This window comes from Sus scrofa, chromosome 2 (assembly GCF_000003025.6).
Source record: "Sus scrofa isolate TJ Tabasco breed Duroc chromosome 2, Sscrofa11.1, whole genome shotgun sequence".
In the NCBI taxonomy this organism is placed as follows: Eukaryota; Metazoa; Chordata; class Mammalia; order Artiodactyla; family Suidae; genus Sus; species Sus scrofa.
In genome coordinates this window covers 73,014,267-73,034,869 of record NC_010444.4, presented here as the reverse complement: position 1 = coordinate 73,034,869, position 20,603 = coordinate 73,014,267, and the positions used below count along the sequence as shown (strand labels likewise).

At 47.9% G+C, this 20,603-nt stretch overlaps 1 protein-coding gene across 9 annotated transcripts in view; it reads right to left on the bottom strand.

Moving 5' to 3' along the window:
• RFX2 (regulatory factor X2) overlaps positions 1 to 20,603 on the bottom strand; it is a 101,326-nt gene that overhangs the window by 16,315 nt on the left and 64,408 nt on the right. For 5 of the 9 annotated variants that reach the window (XM_021083995.1, XM_021083997.1, XM_021084002.1 and 2 more), the window contains 2 exons: positions 9,297 to 9,371; positions 1,335 to 1,516 (listed from right to left, as the gene is read on the bottom strand). In XM_021083995.1, coding sequence (XP_020939654.1) covers positions 1,335 to 1,516; positions 9,297 to 9,371 — 257 coding nt within the window. The remainder of the gene's footprint in view (positions 1 to 1,334; positions 1,517 to 9,296; positions 9,372 to 20,603) is intronic. The other 4 variants (XM_021083998.1, XM_021084004.1, XM_021083999.1 and 1 more) reach the window with 1 other exon arrangement.

Here is a 20,603-nt window from a genome sequence, read left to right as displayed (position 1 = left end):
ATCTAATGATGTGTTTTGGAAATGGCTCAGTCTGAGAAACTCTACCTTAGTTTATTATGACAGAAATGATGATCAAAGGGCTTTAGGTTCCTTTGGTTAAGGAAACAGGTCAGAGGGGGCTCCTCGAGATAAAAGGACAGATTATGTGCTGCCATTTCTCCTGAGCTGGCAACAGGGACAGATGGGAAGAGCCTGGGTCCTTCTCTGATGAGGTGCCAGCCAAGCCAGTGCTCTGAGGGAGGACAGCAGGGGGCCTGAGCTCTAATCTTGAGACCAGCATCCGGGACTCTGGGAAAGTAGAGGCCCCAGGGCAGCAGTGGCTGTGTCCCCAGAGACCAGCCCCAGCCCCTTCTATCCATCCTCATTCTGTAAGGACAGCTACTGTTGAGGACCCCAAAGTGGCAGAGAATTGGAGCAGACTTGCACTTTCTGGCCCCATCCTTTAAGACACCCACGATGCCCACTTCTAAGAGGGTGGGAGGAACTCTGACACCCACGTGTGTGCACCCAACCTGGCCCGCCCCAGGTCAAGGCCACCCAGGATAGCCTCATGCGTGTGCTGGGGCCCCTTCCACTTTGAACACTTGAGACCATCTTTTTCTAGTGGGAGAAGCTGAATGCTATTGCTGGGGGTAATTTCCAGCCTTTGATGGTCCCTGGCTGCTATTGGCCAAGGGCAGCCCAGAGGTGGGTTGTCCAGGCACAGCAAAAAGCATTAAGAAATGGTAAATCCAACTCTACTCGATAATCCAGAGGATATTTATAACTTATTTTTGGCCCTGGCGTGTAGCGGCTTGATGTGGGATCCTAGTTCCTGGACCAGGGATCGAACCTGGACTGCAGCAGTGAGAGCACTAAATCGTAACCACTAGACCACTGGGGAACTTCCCAAAGGCTGCTTCCCATCCCCCCACCCCCACCCCCGTTTCCTTTGGATTCACAGATTCATATTCAGCGTGTGGAAGTTCCCAGGCCAGGGACTGAACCTGTGCCACAGCAGTGACAACGCCAGATCCTTAATGCGCTGAGCCACGAGGGAACTCCCAGAGGCTGCTTTTTAAAAAGGCTGTTATGAAAAATTTCAAATGAAGGGAGACCAACAAAGAAAAACCCATGTCTCATCACCAGGAGAGAAGCAACCACGGCCTGTGTCTGTGGCCCTGGCCAGGCCCAGCCTACTGACGATTCAGGACAACTCTAAGTTCACCGGGAGGTGTGGACATCAGGACGTGGCAGGAGGAAGCAGCCTCACGTTCCCTGCAAGCTCGATGTCTGTATAAAGTGAGATGGCAGGTGGGCAGGCGTGGGGGCTGCCTGACACCCCCACTACCCACCTGGTGCCCAGCCGCCGCGTCCTCAGGCCCATAAACACGGAGCGGATCAGCTTCCCAAAGGAGGCGGCATTCACAGGGTCCAGCTTGTGCTCCTGGCAGTGCCGAAGGTAGTGGTTGTAGAGAGAACTTCTGGGGAGACTCACGCCTTCCGCAGTTTCGTAATTATCCAAGAGCCACTGGAGCTGGATGGGAAGAGATGCCAGGTGCTGACAGGGACCCACCGTGATCATCACACGCTTTCCCTCCAATGCGAGGGAGAGGCTCACGCTGTTACTGATTCAGGTTCAAGACGTGATCTGGGGCTCATTTGTATCAGAGCTTCTTTTTACTTGCTTACTTATTTCTTCATTTTCAGCCAGCTTTTCGGGTTTCCTGACTTAATTTATAAAACCCTGCATGTGATGGAGACCTCTTAAGTTCTATCTTCTTTTTTCCCCCCTTCTTTGGTCATACCCACAGCATGTGGAAGTTCCCAGGCCAGGGATTGAATCTGAGCTGCAGCTGTGACCTTCACGACAGTGGGATCTTGAACCCAAAGCACCACAGAGGGAACTCTACTCTTAGGTTCTATCTTCACAATCACTTAAACACCCACACACCCCAAACACCAAATGTTTCCTAAAGCTACAGGACTGGAGAGCATCTGATGCCAAGAGAAAGGAAGATGAAGGAAAAGCACACGACCCCTCAGCACGTCACCTATGTTCAGGTCATATCAGCGCAGGCCCTGTACTCATGACCAAGAGGAAAACAAGCAGAAATCAAAGACTTAAAGGCTTATGTGTCCGGTTTTGTGCTCAGGTCAACGGCAAGAAAAAGAATCCAAGGCGGAAGCCACTGCCCCCAGAGGTCAGCTCCGAAGGGTAGGAGCGTCTACACAGAGAGCTGTGCCCCTACACCAGAGGAGGCTGGCCCCGGGAGTAGAGCACCCCAAAGGCTGAAATTCCATTTTGGCTTTGATACTGTTCTCCAGTGGAGCAAGGACTGGACTTGGACAAAAGCAGGAGCCAGGAACACAGGAAAGAGGCCAGAGGCAGGATCCCATGTCAGGATCTAGCTCCCCTCTGCCGGAGCCCCTCTCCTCTGTGCTGCCTTCATCTCATCCTTCCAGCCCCCAGCAAGCATCACCACCTTCCACCTCCCACTGGGGCTCTGCCCTGCAACGCATGACGGGGCCCACCCAGACTTAGCCTGCAGGCCCAGAAGTCCGCCTGTGCCTCCTTTTTTATTTTTATTTTGCTTTTTAGGGCCGCACCTGAGGCATATGGAGGTTCCCAGGTTGGGGGTCCAATCGGAGCTACAGCTGCCAGCCTACACCACAGTCACAGAAACACAGGATCCGCGCCACGTCTGCGATCTACACCACAGCTCACGGCAACGCTGGATCCTTAACCCGCTGAGCAAGGCCAGGGATCGAACCCACAACCTCATGGTTACTAGTTGGATTCGTTTCTACCATGTACCACTCCATGTGCCTCCCTTTCAAAAACTAGTTTCAGAACAGAAAGGTTCTAACCTGTGCAGAGGCAGAACAGACTTAAGAAATGCTGCTCCAACAATCATCAAAACGGGACCAATTATATTTCATCTAAGCCCCGTTCATCACCTCCTGCCCACCCTGGCCTTTTTATTTGTATTTTTTGGCAGTACTCTCAGCATGTGGAAGTTCCCAGGCCAGGGATCAAACCTGCGCAACAGCAGTGAAAACGCTGGATCCTTCACCTGCTAGGCCACCAGGGAACCCCTGTTCTGGCCATTTTTAAGTGAACCTGACATTGCTTCACGTCATCCCTGGGTGCCTCCTCATCCTAACCCAGACCTGAGTGACAAGGGGGAGGGAGACAGCTGGTGGTGCGGACACTGGAATAGGGAAACTTTCAGAGGCAGGCGGTGGGCACGGGCTAGACTGATGAAGGTGGGGAAAAAGTCAAGGGTCCGACTGAAGGGGCCTTAGGGACTGACAGAGCAGAAGATCTTACAACAGAAAGATAGGAAGTTCCCCTGTGGCTCAGCAGATTAAGGATTCAGTGTTGCCAAAGCTGTGGTGCAGGTCACATTGGAGCACGGGTTCAGCCCCTAGCCCGGGAACTTCCACATGCCGAGGGTGTGGCCAAAGGGAAAAAAAAAGAAAAAAGGACCAGAGAGACAGACAGACCTCACAGACCTCTGGCTCTAAGAGGGGCTGAAGTACTAGGTTCTGCTTTTGGAAGGAGGAGGCGGCGGCGATGTGCTGGGTTGGTGTTCAGCGCTGAGGTCAGGACCAGGAGCAGCACCTGGGGGTGGGGGTGGGGGATGCCCACTTGCCGGGGCTGCTGAGGAGGAAGAGTGTGTAACCCAACATCATCTCCTGGGGAGAGCCGGGAGCCTGCCCTGCCCATGCCGCCCTGCAGGTGAGGTCTCTGCCACACCACCTCCCTGCTGAGGGGACCAGTCCAACTCCTTCTTATCTAAGTAGTGGCTTTGAACCAGGAGCCACTGGCCCTCCTGTCACCACGAAGCCTGCCTCCCACAGCCCTGGCGTCCAAGCTATTCCCAAGGGTGTGGGTCCAAGAGAGCAGCTCTCTGCCTATCTGTCTGTGTAGGGTGTCGTGATCCGCCTGGGTGACATTTACAATGGGACACAGGGAGGAGGGGGGGCCTCTTTTGGGAAAGATCATCATGGTGTTTACTTTCCATCAAGTCACCCAGATAGTTTTCAAACTCTCCTTAAACGTGCTTTTCCTACACAAAGGCAGCATAGCACCCCCTTCTCTCTCCAAGGCTTCATCCCTGCCTAGGGGACCCACCCTTAGGGGCCATCTCTTTGGCCCCCCTTATCCTGGCCCCTCCTTCTCTCTTTGATGCCATGAACTGAATCCTAACTGCGAAGTTAGGAAGCGGCTTAATCATTGTGCACTGCCTCCTGGGAGGCACCCCTGAGGGCGCCCTGACCCTCCCTCCCTGCCTTGACCCTGGGGCTGAGGGACTCACACAGGAGGGAGGATGCGGGTGGCACAGGGGTGGTGCTGCCCTTTCCTCAGGGATGCAGCCCTACCTGCTTTGCACTCACCTAGGGGCGCCTGTCCCACCAGCTCCAAGCCCATCCTGCAGCAGCCTCCCCAGCCACGTGAAGATCATCAGGTTCTCTGTCTGCCACCCTGTCATCTACTTTCAATTGATTCAAGATCCCGGGGAGGCAGGGTTGGTATCTGCTGGGCTCTGAGCCCCAAGGCTTTCCAGAGCACTTTCTGTCCAGAGTAGACACGCACACTCATTGTTTATCACTTGTCTCCTTGCTGGAATGGGAGCTCCAGAAAGCAGAGACAGAACCGATCAGCCCACATTTGCGCCCCATGAAGATGCCTCCAGAAATGCTGACCAAAGTGAGGAGGGGGTCCAGGGGAGTATAAGGGGCCCGGGCATGAGGGGAGTGAGAGCCTACAGGTTGCAGAAGCTGGAGGCGCCTCCTCTTTCTGCCACCGCAGCTGGGGAGCGCAGGCTGTTTCTAGGGGGATCCTCCATGGGCAGAGAAGCCAAGACCGGGGCCCCAAACATCTCAGGGGCTGAGCCCACCAGCAAGTCAGGCAGGAAGGGCCTCAGGAAATGAGGCGGTGGCCTGGAAGGGGCCCTGCATCAGGTCCTGAGAGATGGAGGCTAAGACCCAGCTCAATACAAGACACAAGTGGCTCGAGGTGAAAAGGAAGGTTTGGGGAAGACGGTCTCTTCTGCTCCTCACAAACCCTGAGGGTTTTCTTTTTTGTCTTTTTAGGGCCGAACCCACGGGATATAGAGGTTCCCAGGCTAGGGGTTGAATCAGAGCTGTAGCTGCCGGCCTACACCACAGCCACAGCAATGCCAGATCCAAGCTGAGTCTGCGACCTACACCACAGCTCACCAGATCCTTAATACACTGAGGGACGCCAGGGATCCAAACCCGCATCCTCATGGATTCTAGTTGGATTTACCACTGAGCCACAAAGGGAACTCCCAAACCCTGAGATTTAAATGAAAAGCAGACTTCTTTGCTGGGTGACTACATGGACCCAACACCAAGGGTCCACTAACCTCTGGAGTAGAAGCAACCAAAGAGAGAGCTGATGCCACTAGCAGCCTCCCAAGGAATAAGGGGCCCACTTCCTCCCTCTCTGGGGTGGAGAGGTTACCCAGCAGGGACGCCGACTGGAGCTGGAGGATGGTTTGCAGGCTCTGCCAAGGTCTGAGCCTCACCAGCAGGCTGAGTGAGCGCTGGTGGGGTCAGCACATGCATACTGCCGGATGCCACTACCTGGCTGGTGTCACATGTTAGTGACACTAGACCAGCAGGGGTGCCCAGTTTCTAGCAGGAGTGCCCAGTTTCCCTACTGCACAACACCTGCCTCGTCCATGGCAAACCAACCTCTGGGGAGCAAAGGGAGAGGGTGAACAGGATAATCTTTTCCATCCTGTGTGATTCTGCTGCAAGTTTTGTCCATGTATTTGCACTGTTTCTATGTCAATAGCAAATAGGAATAAAGAGAACTTCTTCCAGGAAAAGCATGTACTTATCCACATCTGTCATCTGTCAGGACTGCGCTCTTTTTTGAAACAAACAAATTTCTCCTTAAGGGGAAAAAGGCAAACCCAATACCCCCAGTGGCTCTGGGCTCCCTGGTGACACAGGATCCGTGTCACCCCTAATCTATAAATGGGGGGCGGGGTCCTGAGGGCCAGACTCGCTCACCTGCTCAGCCTTAAGGATATTTGTTTCCACTGTTTGGGGCACAGGGTGCCTGACTTTGGCCCCTGACCGGCTGGTGCTGTAATATCCTAGCAGAAAGGCAGCAATTCTAAGTCCTCACGTTTGCTCTGTTCATACAATTGAATTTTTTTTTGGCTGCGCCTGAGGCATTGGAAGTTCCTGGTCCAAGGATCAAACCTGTGCCACAGCAGCAACTGAGCATTCTTAACTCCCTGAGCCACAAGGGAACTCCCATATAATTGAACTGTTTTTTGGTTTTTTTTTTTTTTTTTTTTTTGCCTTTTAGGGCCACATCCACGGCACATGGAGGTTCCTAGGCAAGGGGTCGAATTGGAGCTGTAGCTGCTGGCCTATACCAAGCCCCATCCTGGACTGCATTCCTGGTTTTGTCAATTATGATCTTTGACTATTTGTGTTTCTTTGTTTCTTTTTTTTTTAACTTTTTAGGGCAACGCCAGATCCTTAACCCACTGAGCGAGGTCAGGGATCAAAACCCACAATCTCATGGTTCCTAGTCAGATTCGTTTCCGCTGCGCCACGATGGGAACTCCCTGATTTATGTTTCTTGATTTAAAAAAGTCAGATAACATGAATATGATTCATCTAAGAGCAAGTCTTGTCCCAGGGGTTTATTTAGTAGGCAGTGGCCACCTCCTGTGAACCCTCCAGGGGGCCCCTGAGTCAGTAGGTGTTGGGGCCCTCTCCAGACAGAGCTGGGGATCAGTAGAGGGGCAGCCCAGGGCGGGGCCTGGCTGGCGTGGCTGCTGCCCCCAGAGGGTGAAGTGACACCCTGGGGCGATGATGTCTCTATCCCCAGGGAGAGTTTCTTGGCCTCCTCCCTCCAAAACAGCTACCCCTCATTTTCCTGCCAAGTCACGCTCTTCCTGGTTTTAGAGCCAGCTTGAGGCCCCCCGCTTCCTCCATGGGGCTCCCACTCCAGGCTGGATGATCCCTTCAACCCCAGACCCCCTGGTCCAAGCCCTGAGTGCAGCCTGGTAACCGCCACATCGGCTGCATCTGGAAGGCACCAGCCAGCCTTCCCGGGCTCTGGGCATCTCGCTGTCCTGCCCAGGCCTTGGGGACTATGGCTGGTCCTGCCTAGTAACAACTGTCTCGAGTGAGTGTGGCCGGCTGGAAGCAAAAAGGGGTCTATAGGACACACTGCTGCCTGTCGCCAGGCCACATTCTAGCTCTCTCCCTGCTCCCACCTGTGCCCAGACAGGCTCCTGGCGGGTTGACTCCAGCGTGTGGGGTCGGCTCTTTTTTTCATCTTTTTGCCTTTTCTAGGGCCGCTCTCGTGGCATATGGAGGTTCCCTGGCTAGGGGTCTAATCGGAGCTGTAGCCACTAGCCTACACCAGAGCCACAGCATTAACCACTGAGCCACGACAGAAACTCCCGGGGTCGGCTCTTTAAGGAGATCTTATTTCTATCCTCTTTGATTCTGAGTGGCCAAGCCTCAGATCCTACTTCTTACAGCTCCCCATCAAAGAAAACAACTCAACAACAAATCACCAAGGAGAAAACAGACACAGGGAAATTTTTCCTGTCGGGAAAGTAAACTCAGGGGTGGAAACCAGTTGCTGGGAAGCAGCCAAGGTAAGCCCGCCTTCAAGAGGAAAAGTGTTAGAAAGCCAGAGGCATCCGTGTAGCCAGAGACAGCGGCTCATGCATTTCCCATAGACATTTTAAATTTCCCGTGGACTCCACACTGCTTGCCTGGTGTCTGAGCCCATCCTGCCTTCCTCATGGCTTTCTCAGGGCTGCCAAGGTGCCTGACCTTGCAGCCTGTGCCAGGGCCACACTGTCTGCTCCAGAGCTGAAGAAGCCTGGTTCCCGAGTGGAGAATGACCTTGTGAGGACTCTCTACACGCTGTGCTCTGTGTCTAAGGCTGCAGGTTTCCCCTTCCCAGACCTGTCCGTTGAGGTGACACCACTTGGCAGTGATAAAGGACAGGGTGGCCACAACCCACCTAACTTGGGGCCTGATGGACTTTTGTTTTTCCTTGGAGACAGCTGGGGTGAGGCTGCTCTTCCCTCCAGTGACCAGCCCTCGGAGGCTGGGCCTGCAGGCTGGAGCTGCTGGCCACGCCTGTGCCTCCCACAAAGCCCAGAATCTTCTGGACCTTTTCGCTAGAGGGGCCTCTTGCTCCCTGAACCACTGTCCGTCAAGAAGCACCTCACTTTGAATGTTGGCCGGTATGAAAGTCTTACTGGGATCGCAGTTGGGATTGGGTTTGACTAAAGGGGACTTCTTTTCTCTGATGTTTTAATTCTCAAGGGAGGGTCCAATCCCAACTCAAGTGCTTGAGAAAAGCTGCCGGAAGCTGGCTCTGATTTCCAAGTCCTGTCCTACTGTCAAAATGCCGAACCAATTTCCAGGTCTCTTAAAGCCAGGGTGTGAGCCTTTGGGGAAGTACAGAGGAATAGTGTGAGGAGATGGGAGCTTTCTCTCCTCAACTGTCCCTGGAAGCCAAGCCTCTGGCTGTCGCCTCCTTTGGTCCCATCCTGCCCCACAAAGCCACCCAGAGGCAGGGATGTTGGTGTCCTCCTGGCCTGGGACCTTCAATCACAGTGTCCCCATCAGAGAAAGGTCTTATGCAGCTAAAATCAGTATGAAATAGTTGCTTTGCCCTTTTCTCAAGTTACCATGTTTTGTTTTGTATTTTTCCTTCAAAGAGCTGATATCAGGAAAGTTAGCTAAGAATCTCTCTCTTTTTTTTTTTGGCTTTTTAGGGCCACACCCAAGGCATACAGGTCTCAGTCTATACCACAGCCATAGCAGCACGGGATCTGAGCCACATCTGTGAACCTATGCCACAGCTCACGGCAACACCGGATCCTTAACCCATTGAGCGAGGTCAGGGATCGAACCCACATCCTCATGGATGCTAGTTGGGTTCATTAATCACTGAGCCCTGATGGGAAATCCAGCTAAGAATCTTTACGACATCCCCAGTCTGGTGTCATTTTGGGGTTGTGGCTTGAGTACGAATTTATTTACAATGCTTATCATCTGCCAGGCACTGTGGGCAGGACGTTATGTACACTAAGCATCCACATTTCACAAAGGAAGAGCCTGTCTTAGTTTCCCTTTGCTCTGGAAGGACATTTTCACTGGGTATAGAACTCTAGTTGGTTTTCTTCCCCCCTTTTTGGAAATTTAAAGGGGTCCTCTCATTGCTGTCGTTTGTTTTTAAAATGCCTATGAAGGTGACAAGTGGAGCAGGGCAGACCGACACTTACATGGCTGTTGAGTAAACCGCTTTTGTGTGATGTGATCCCTTCGCTTTTTTGGAGGTTTTCAATCGCCATTTCAAGCTAAAGAAAATGTGCGCAGAAACAAAACAAAACAAAATGAAAAAAAAAAAAAAAAGGAAATCAGATGGTTAGCATCAGCCAAGATTTGTTTTTATTAATATCCAAATAAAGATTTGAGTGCCTACGAAATAAAAACCAGGCTGGACGCAGGTGGGGTGTGGGTTAGGCCGGGGGTGGGTGGGTGTGTGGTTAAGCCTTGGCAGGAGCGTTACTTCACCACATGCAGAAGAACCCAGGAGCCCACAGACACCAGCAGCAGATGGAGTCCTACTGTCTATACACCATTGAATTCTAACACATCTGCACCGTGTACAACAGGAATACCAAGTCCTTGCACAAGTTCAAGTGTAAGCAAAGCCCGCATCATAACCGTCTGCTGCTCCCCACATCCAGCATCTGTGCTGGGACAATCAGACGACCACAGGCCCCAAGAACAATTGGTGGCACTCATTTCCTGGCTGGACTGTCCTGTCGCAAATCCCAGGGTCTCCCAGCTGGAGACTTTGGGAAAATACCCCAGTCCTGCCACTGGGAGGCACAGGACCTGGGGGGGCCGGGGCACTGGACACATCACAGAGCTAAGGTCCTGAATGTTTAGGAAGCATGAGCTGCACTAAGAGGGTTATGGAGAGGAGACTCGAGTGGTGGGAAGTCACAGGCAGCTTACAGGAGGGCCGTCCTGCGGGAAGGGCTGCTGAAGTGGGTCCTCAGACCTTGTGCACGTGAGGAGCTGAGGTGTGGTGGCAGGTCCACGCAAAGGAAGAAATATCCAGCTGTGCATGGCTACTGCCACATCTGACCCTGACTTGTAAGTGGAAAGCGCAAATGTAAGCTCTGTTGGAAGAAATGACCCTCAAACAGCCAGGAGAGGCAAAGACTTCAGAGGCACTTCTTCAAAAAAGCAGGCTGAACATACCCAGAATGTGAAGTTGGACCAGGTCCTTATTCAGGAATAAGGGGCTTCTGTTTCGCCCATCATCCATTCTGACCACTTTTTTTTTTTTTTTTTTTTTGCTTTTTAGGGCCACACCCACGGCATGTGGAGGTTCCCAGGCTAGGGGTCAAATCGGAGCTATGCTGCCAGCCACAGACACAGCCAGAGCCACGGCCATGCCAGATTCGAGCTGCGTCCACAACCTATACCATAGTTAATGGCAATGCCAGATCCTTAACCCATTGAGCGAGGCCAGGGATCAAACCCAAAAATCTCATGGTCCCAGTCAGATTCATTTCTACTGTGCCACGATGGGAATTCCCAATTCTGACCACTCTTGCCATTACTATTCAACATTTCTCTGGAAGTTCTAGCCAGGGTCTTTAGGCCACCATAAGAAAAGAAAGCATCCACACGGGAAAGGAAAAAGTAAAACTACCTCTACTTGCAGATGACATGATCTCATATATAGAAAATCCTAAAGGAGCTACACACACATTAAAAAAAAAAGAAAACTATTAGTGCTAGTGTTGCAAGATACAAGATCAATATACAGAAACCAACTATATTTCTAGACAATGAACGATATGCACATGAAATTAAGAAAAAAATCCCATTCGCAATAGTAGCAAAGAGAATAAAATACAGAGGAATAAATCTACCCCAGGAGATGCAATATTTGTACACTGAAAAAACTATCAACAATGTGGGACAGAAATTAAAGAGCTAAACAAACAGAAAAACAAACGATGTTCATGGATTGGAAATCTTACTATTAAGATGGTAATACTTTAATTGATTTACAGACTCAATGCCATCTCTATCAAAATTCTCTATGAAGTTTTCAGCTGCTTATTCAAGATGGACAAGTTGATCTTAAAATTCATTTGGCATTGCCTGTTATTTGACTCCTAAATAACTGAAACAATCTTGAAAAAGAAGTACAAAATTGGAAGACTCCAAGCCCCCATTTCAAAACTTATTGCAAAGTTATAGTAATCAAAACATGTATAGAAAATCCCAAAGGAGCTACACACACACAGTACTGGGATAGGACAGATCAGTGGGATAGTCTTGAGAGTCCAGAAATACACCCATACATTTAGGGTTAAGTGATTCTCCCTAAATCTCAAGTTGTATTAAGATCGTTCAATGGAGAAATAATACACTTTTTTTTCCTCTTCCTTTTTGGCCAAAGCATGCAGCAGCTTGATATGGGATCTCAGTTCCCAGACCAGGGATTGAACCTGGGCTAACATCAGTACAAGTGTTGAATCCTAACCATTAGACCACCAGGGAACTCCCCAGAAAAATATATATATATATATATACTTTTCAACAAATGGTGCTGGGATAAGCTGGATATCCACATGCAAAAGGATGAAGTTGGATCCCTACCTCACAATATATATATAAATCAACTCAAAAGGGATCGAAGAACTACCTGTAAGAGCTAAAACTATACAACTGTTAGGGGAAGACATGAAGAAACCATGTAAAATAAATTCATGACCTTGGACACACGGAATGGGTAAATGTACCAAAAGCCATTGAATTGTATACTTTTACATGATTAAAATGGTGAATTTTACCTTAAAAACTAGATGACTAATTAAAAAACCCTTTAGTCTCTCTCTTGCAATTTGAATGGATCTTTTACCCATATGCATAGTTTTGTAACACCATGCAGCGGTCACTTGGAAAATATCTGGTCCACCAAGTTTGCAGATCTTTCAAATGTTGACACATTTCATCATATGGTATAAAAAAATCACATTCGTTAATATCACTTCCGCCAGATACCAGTTTTACAAAGTTCCTTTTTTGTTGTTGTTTGCGAATGTACTGGCAATAAAATCTGTCAGTTGTTTTCTTGGATATGCCAGGTTCACCACCATTCATTTTTGAGAAAATGTGTGCCAGATCTCCAAGTCTGAATAATCATAATTTGTCTGTCATTCTTTCACGGACAGTGTTTCATGAAAAAAGAAGCTCATTCTGCTCATAAAGACATTTGCCCATGAGTGTTTCCTCGAGACAGTGATTGTACTTTGCAGGCAGAAGTAGAACCTTTTGTCACACAAAAGATGTATTCCTGACGATTGAGATTTAAAATAATCAATAGCTTTTACTGCTTCATCAGAGATATTCCTAAGTGAAACTGGTATTTGATATTTCTCTCTCTTTTTTACCGTTTGAGCACATGATGGCAAGATTACAGTGACTTCTACAGACTTCAAAGCATCTGCCTTGATTTGTGCCCAGTTGTGTCAACCATGCTGATTTTGCATCATCGGGGCAAATGGCAACACAGGGAAAAGGGCCACAAATAGTTTTATGATGAAAACAGTTTTGATCTCGTGGAGCTCCTGAAAGGAATTCAGAAGTTTGCCAGACATATATGACTGATTGCTAAAAACTCTGGATTTATGAGTACTGTGGAAAACAATACGAATGAACATTTGCTGTGTAAGACCACTCTCAAAACCCCATAGCTACTAAATGGGTTCTGAACAAGCCCTGATACACTAAATTAATTTTTTTGACTTTTTAGGGCCACACTCACGACATATGGAGGGTCCCAGGCTAGGGGTACAATCAGAGCTACTACAGCTGTCGGCCTACTCCACTGCCACAGCAACATGGGATCTGAGCCGTATCTGCGACCTACACCACGGCTCATGGCAATGCCAGATCCTTAAAATACTGAGCGAGGCCAAAGATTGAACCTGCGTCCTCATGGATACTAGTCAGATTCATTTCCACTGAGCCACGACAGGAACTCTCAATACATTAAATTAATTTAAAGCACAATGGAACCTCCCAAGGTGTTCACTGTGTTTTAAAATGAAGACATCGGGTAAACTTCTGAGGGCATAATGGTCAGGAAAACACAAACAGCCCCAGAAATTCAGAGGGTGAGGTTTGATGTCCGGGAGTCAGGACTGAAAACGCAGTGTATCCAGCAGAGGGTGCAGAAGGCTGCTGCTAATTAGCTTGCATAGGGGCTTGGAGCATCCTTAGAAAAGGAGCATCTGACACTTGAACTTGAAGTCCAGGGGCTTGAAAGGGAGGCTTCTTTACAGACCTGACCAAGTGAATCTTACTGTACAAGTACAAAAGCCTTGATCACTCCTCTCAGTGGCTGGAAAAGTTAGTGTTTAATCTTTAAGTGGGCTTAAAATGGAAACTAACTTCATACTTGACTGGAGTTTAAAATTTTTTGTTATTGAAAACAGTTTATCGAAGTTGTGCCTACAGAGGCCCACATGTCAAACAGTAAGAAGAGCCAAGGATGGAGGCAGTGATGCCCCATCTCCCACCCCAGGGCCAGGTAGGTTTCCCTAAAATCTTTTGTTTCCTAAGTTTCTGGAAGACTCCTTTACATCTTGATATGCATTTATTTCTTTCTTAACTTATCACGAGCTCATCTCTCTCTCTTGTTTTTTTGTCTTCACCTGAAGATGCAGAAGTTCCTGGGCCAGGGATTGAACCCATGCCACAGCAGTGACAATGCTGGATCCTTAACCTGCTGAGCTACTAGGGAACTTCATGTCATTTAATCTTTTGTGGATACCTTTCCGAGCCAGTTTTTATAGATCAGGAGTTAGCAAACTTTTCTGTAAAGGGTCTGAAATAAAAATTTGGGGCTTTGATGGCCAAGTGGTCTCTGTCACAACTGCTCAACTTGGCAAGCAGCCACAGATGATATATGAATAAGTAGGTGTGGCTGTGTGCCAATAAAACTTTATAAAACCTGGCAGCTGGCAGGATTTGGCTGACTGGGCTGCGGTTTGCTCTCTGAACCCCAGAGCTTTACTAAGCAATTGTATTTGGGGAGGGGGGGGACGGCTCCCGAGGCACACGGACATTCCCAGGCTAGGGGTTGAATTGGCGCTATAGCTGCTGGACCACGCCACAGGTCATGGCAACACCAGATCCTTAACCCAATGAGTCACACCAGGGATCCAACCTGTGTCCTCATGGATGCTAGTTAGATTCATTTCCAGCGAGGCATGACGGGAACTCCTAATTTTTATTTTTTTATTTTACGGCCACACCTGCGGCATATGGAGGTTCCCAGGCCAGGGGTCGAATTGGAGCTGTAGCTGCCGGCCTACACCACAGTCACAGCAACAAGCAACTGTAAATCAGAATTGCATGGTACAGATTATACTTTACTGCTAAACTGATTTTTAAGTTTTTAGATAGAGAAGGGATCATTTCTCATGCACAGCACTGTGCATATCCAAAATGCTACTGAATTACACACTTTAAAATGGTTAATTTTATGTTGCATGAATTTTATCTCAATAAAAAATGTATAAGTAATGCATGCATGTGATTAAAATTCAAATAGAATAAAATGGTATATAAAAAAGCAACTCTTCCTCTTTTTTTCTACCTCACAGAGGTAATATTTTTATTAGGTAATCATTTTTAACAGCTAACAAACATGTTTAGCGGGTTGTTTTTTTTTTTTTTTTTCCGCCTCGCCCGCAGCATGCCCAAGTTCCTGGGCCATGGACTGAATCTGTGCCACGGCAGTGACAAGGCCGGATCCTTAACCTGCTAGGCTATCAGGGAACTCTGAAACAGATGTGTTTAGTTGTTCTTGCAGTCCCTAGAACTTGAAAAAATACAGTTCTACTTAATTCATTGATTTAAAAGTTTTAACTTTTAGTTTGGAAATAACTTCAGACTTACAAAAAACTTGCCAAAATTACGCAACGAATTCCCATAGGCACTTCAACCAGCCTCCCCAGATAGCAACATCATGCTGGAAATTAACCCCCACTTAACACTGTTAACCAATCAAATCACTTGACAAATGTCCTGTTTGTGGACCAAGATCCAAACTAGGGTCACACACTGCGGCCGTTTGCATTTGCAGCTATGCACAATATTAGGAAGACAAGGATTGGGTGAAGGAAGTGAGGAAGAGGCTTTCATTAGGTGGATGACCCATGTGTCTGCAGTAGTCACTGATGTGTAGAGGGGGTTTGTGTCACTCTACACAGAAACGATGACTTCTCTGGCAGGTTTTTGAGACTCTTCAAAATAAGCACAAGGGGAGTTCCCTTCATGGCTCATTGGTAATGAACCTATTATCCATGAGGCCGAGGATCTGATCTCTGGCCTTGCTCAGTGGGTTAAGGATCTGACGTTGCCGTGAGCTAAGGCATAGGTCACAGACATGGCTCAGATACCCCGTTGCTGTGGCTGTGATGTAGGCCAGCAGCTGCAGCTCCAATTCAACCCCTAGCCTGGGAACCTCCATATGCTGTGTGGGTGCGGCCCTAAAAAGACCAAAAAAAAAAAAAAGAAAGCACAAGAGTGCTTTCCAGTAAGCTTTCTTTAGTTCTGTCACATAAAGCAGAACAGAGACAAAAACTTCAGGTAGATCTTTCAAAGAGGCACTGCTCCCATCTTCACAAAGAAACTTGCAAAACCAGATTCAAAGGTGATGATATTAAATGTTTGTCAAAACCCACAGAACGTACATAGGTACGTAGGACACAAAGAATGAACCCTAATGTCAAGCAGGAGCTTTAGTTAGTAATGTGTCAACATTGGCTCATTGACTGTAACAAACGCACCAAACACAGGTGAGATGTTAATAATCAGGCAGACTGTGTCGGGGGGAGTTATGGGAATTCTCTGTACTTTCTGCTCAGTTGTTTCTGTGGCCTGAAAACTGCTCTAAAAAATGTCTATTAAGTTTAAGGAAAAAATGATGGTAAGTCTTTTAGAGAAAAAGCCAAGGCACTATTGGTGAAATTCCTTTATCAAACAATGTGTGTTTGCCAGCAAAATTTTTGCTCTGGTGGTCGGACGAAAGCTCTAATGTGCAGAGTGTGACGAAGCTTCTAGCAAATGCCCAGCATGTGTGTGAGCTCCTGGTCCAATCAAGATATCCTGGGTCTTCCCTGAGAACACAGACTACAGAGATGTTTTGCACTTGACGAGCCATCATGAGCTGGGACGCCCAGTGGATGGGGCACCAGCCTCGTGGGCCACTAGGAAGGGGCGCCGCGAGGATGGAGGGGCCTTCGTGGGAAGCCAGGCCACACACAGGGAGCCGTGGATGGTCCTGAGTCTCTTTTGGCCTTGATTCAGTGCCGACAGAAACAGATCCTTTAAAGACACATCCACTCCAGTGGCTACGCGTTCGTCTTCCCGGTGAGCTGGACAGAGCGTGTGAGATTCGGCTGTTCTGCACCCACATGCGCTGGCATCAGGGCCAAGATGTTCGCTTGGGTTTTGAGAGCAGGAGCCAAGTTTCTGATGACTCCGTAAAGAAGCACCTATGATTTCAAGTGGCGCATCTCAAGGACATCTGCTGTAGCTTGAATATTGGATGGGACTCCAATCCATCACTCCAAGTGCCCCAGATACCATGGCTTTTAATATTGAGATCTCAGTATTTTCAAAGAAGACCCTAAGTGCTCCATGGGGCCGGGCTGCTGAGAGTCTGGCTCTGCAGACCCACGCAAGTGTGTTTTCCTCACTTGGGGGCAGGAGATGTTGATAGTGCTGTTCTCCGAGGTGAAGTGCTGGCCCTTCCGGCTTCTGGGAAGCTGGTGCTCCCAGATGAATGTCCAGCCCACCTGAGCGGAGTCGCTGGGGCTGACACCCACCCCAACCTTCATGTGATCGGCGCATCCAGGGCCACCCCTGCTGTACCGTGGCGCTCTCTGACTTCCTGGAAATGTAGTCCAGGTGGTCCACCTACCCTTCACCAGGCCAGGTTTAGGAGCCCTGATGAGACATTGCGAGAGCACATCCTGTCATGGACAGGGACGCTGGGTTTTTATTATCTTAAAAACCCGACAGATGATCTGTCTTCATCAGCCCCCACTTTGTGGCCCAGAGGGCCACCTGCTTGCCTGGGGCTCTTCCTCATGAAACCCCAGGAGCCTTCCCTTGACGCAATCTGAAGGGCAAGACTCTCAACTTAGCATCTCTGCTCCATGTGGTCAAAAAAAGAAGAAAAAAGCACAACAGGAAAAGTGGTCAAAAATTTACCATTTGGGGAATTCACTTCTAAGATTTAAAATACAGATGAGATTTTAACCAGAAATAAGACTCAAGAAAATGTGTCACCGAAAGTCTGAAATCACTCACTGGGGCTGTAGGTGCTGAAATGCTCTGATCTTTGTGATCTGTTTTTTTTTTTTTTTTTTTTTTCTGGCTGAGCCAGTAGCTTGTTGAAGTTCCCAGACCAGGGATCAAACTTGTGCCACAGCAGCAACCCAAGCTGCTGCAGTGACAACACTGGATCCCTAACCTGATGCACCACAAGGAAACTCCCTGTGGTCTCTTTTCAAGGTTAACTCGAAGTCCCTCAAAACCGACAGCTGTTAAAATGCCAGATACAGGCTTAGTTCTGCTGCAAGCTCAGGGCCAGTCCTGTCCTTGGCTCTTGGGAAGTACCTCAGTCTCTGCTGGTCCTTTTAAGATGTTCCCACCCCCAAAGCAAGCCAAAACCCCACAATGGAGCAGGCAGAGTCGAGAGGCAGATACTCATCCAAGATGATAACTCTCCAGGAGCTTTTGTGGGCTGGGAGGTGGGGAGAGTCAAAGCTCAGCCTGTTCGTGAATTTCCAATCTATTAAAAACTTGATTCTTTTAGCGCAACCCAGATGACAGATCACAGTAACCAGGCGGCCGAGGGTCTGAGCTGCATATTTATTGGCACACAGTGTTGACCGTGGAGAGCACTGTGCCCTGTGACCCCAGCAGGTCTGTGACTTTATTCACTATTATAAGTTGATCCATTCTGCTGACATGGAGCCATCACGTCCGTGAAAGTTAACGTAGTCTGTGAGGAATGTTTCTGATCAACGGCAGCTCTAAACTCAGGTCCGACAGCCAGTCCTCTGAGGGTGTGCTGACGGCCCTGGAGGGACCAAGTGACGCAAGGTACAAGCTGGTGCATCTGGGATAGAGCAACAGGCACCACCCCACAGTCAGGGCTCTAAAGAGCAAGTGACTTCTCCCCACATCTGTCCTCACAGTCAGGTCCTGGGAAGCATTCTAGATATACATAGAGACAGGACAGCAAGAACTGGGGGGCTCTGATGTCAGGGTGACCTCGAAACACATCAGGACCAAGAGAACAGGGATCAGACTAGAATTATCACCTTCTGGAGTTCTCACTGTGGTTCAGTGGTAACGAACCCAACTAGTATCCATGAAGATGCAGGTTCGATCCCTAGTCTCACTCAGTGGGTTGAGTGTCTGGTGTTGCCGTGAGCTGTGGTGCAGGTCACAGCTGTGGCTCAGATCCAGCATTGCTGTGGCTGTGGCACAGGCTGGCAGCTGCATCTCCGATTTGACCCCTAGCCTGGGAACTTCCATGTGCTGCAAGTGCAGCCTTAAAAAGCAGAGAAAAAGAAAAAAAAAAAAGAAAAGAAGAACATCACCTTCTATTGTAGATTAGGCCCCCACAAAAATAGGAAGTTATTTTTTAACTGACAATCAATCAATGTAATCCATCATATTAACAGTCTAAAGAAGAAAAACACATGATCATATCAATGAAGAAAAAACATCTGCCAAAACTCAACATCCAACTACCATAAAGACTCTCAGACAACTAGGAATAGAAGGAAACTTCCTCAACCTGAAAAAGGGCATTTGTAACAAACCAACAGGTAACATGACACAGGAGTGAAAGACTGAAGCTTTTCCCCTAAGACTGAGAACAAGGCAAGCACGTCCACTCTCACCACTTTTATGCAGCATCACCTAGATGTTCCAGTCAGTGAAATAAGGCAAGAAAAAGAAATAAAAGTCATCAGGATTGAAAAGGAAGAAATGAAACTGTTCTCACTTGAAGACCACAAAAACCTTTGGAACTAAAAAGTTAGTTCAGCAAGGGGGTAAGAGGGGAGGTCAAAAGCCAGAAATCAGGGCGTTCCTGTCGTGGCGCAGTAGAAATGAATCCAACTAGGAACCATGAGGTTTCGGGTTCGATTCCTGGCCTCGCCTCGCTCAGTGGGTTAAGGATTTGGCGTTGCTGTGAGCTGTGGTGTAGGTCGCAGATGCAGCTCGGATCCCACGTTGCTGTGGCTGTGGTGTAGGCTGGCGGCAACAGTTCCAATTGGACCCCTGGCCTGGGAACCTCCATGTGCTGCGGATGCGGCCCTAAAAAGACAAAACAAACAAACAAACAAACAAAAACAAACAAAAAAAACCACCCGGAAATCAAACATGTTTTCATATACTAGCAATGAACAGTTGGAAACTGAAAAACCAGTAACATTTACAATAGCTCCAAAAATACGTAGGCATAAACCTAACAAAGTAAGTATAGGATCTGCATGTCAAAAATTACTAAACGCTGATGGAAGAAATCAAAGAATATCTAAATAAGTGGAGAAAACATATCATGATCATGGACCGGAAGACCCAACATAGTAAAAACATCAATTGATGTACAGCTTTAATGCTGTATAGTCAAAATCTCACTAGGAATTTTTTTTGTAAATATGGATAAACTGATCTAAAATGTATACAGAAAATTCTAAATTTATAAAAACATCTAGTACAATACTGAAGCATAAAGTGAGAGGAACCAGTCTACCCAATTTTGAGACTGACTCTAAAGCTGTTATAATTAAAGACAGTATGGTATTGGCAAAGGGACAGGCACATAGATTAACGAAACAGAACAGATTGTGCTGAAATAGGCCAAGTGATTTTTGATAAAGATGCAAAAGCAATCTGATGGAGAGAGGATAACCTTTTTAACAAACAATGCCAGAACAACTGATTTTTTCATGTGCATAAAAATAAACCTCGACATAAACTTTATGTCTTATAGAAAAGTTAACTCAGGGAATTCCTGTCGTGGCTCACCAGGTTAAGAACCAACTGGTATCCATGAGGATGTGGGTTTGATTCCTGGCCCTGCTCAGTGGGTTAAGGGTCCAGCGATGCTGTGGCTGTGGTATAGGCTGGCAGCTGCAGCTCTGATTCGACCCCTAGCCTGGGAACTTCCATATGCCATGGTACAGCCCTAAAAAGAAAAAAGAAAAAAGAAAAAAAAGTTAACTCAGAATAAAGCATAGTTAAATGTTATCTAAAACTATAAAACTTTTCAAAGAAAACAAAGGAGAAAATCTTCATGACCTGGGGATAGGCAAAGAGCTCTCAGGCATGACATCAAAAGTGTAATCTTTTCAAAAAAGAAAAATTATAAATAGGATTTGGCCAAAATTGTCAGAAAATATTTTTCTTCTCTGCAAAAGACACTTTTTTCTTTTTCTTTTTCTTTTTTTTCTTTTTTT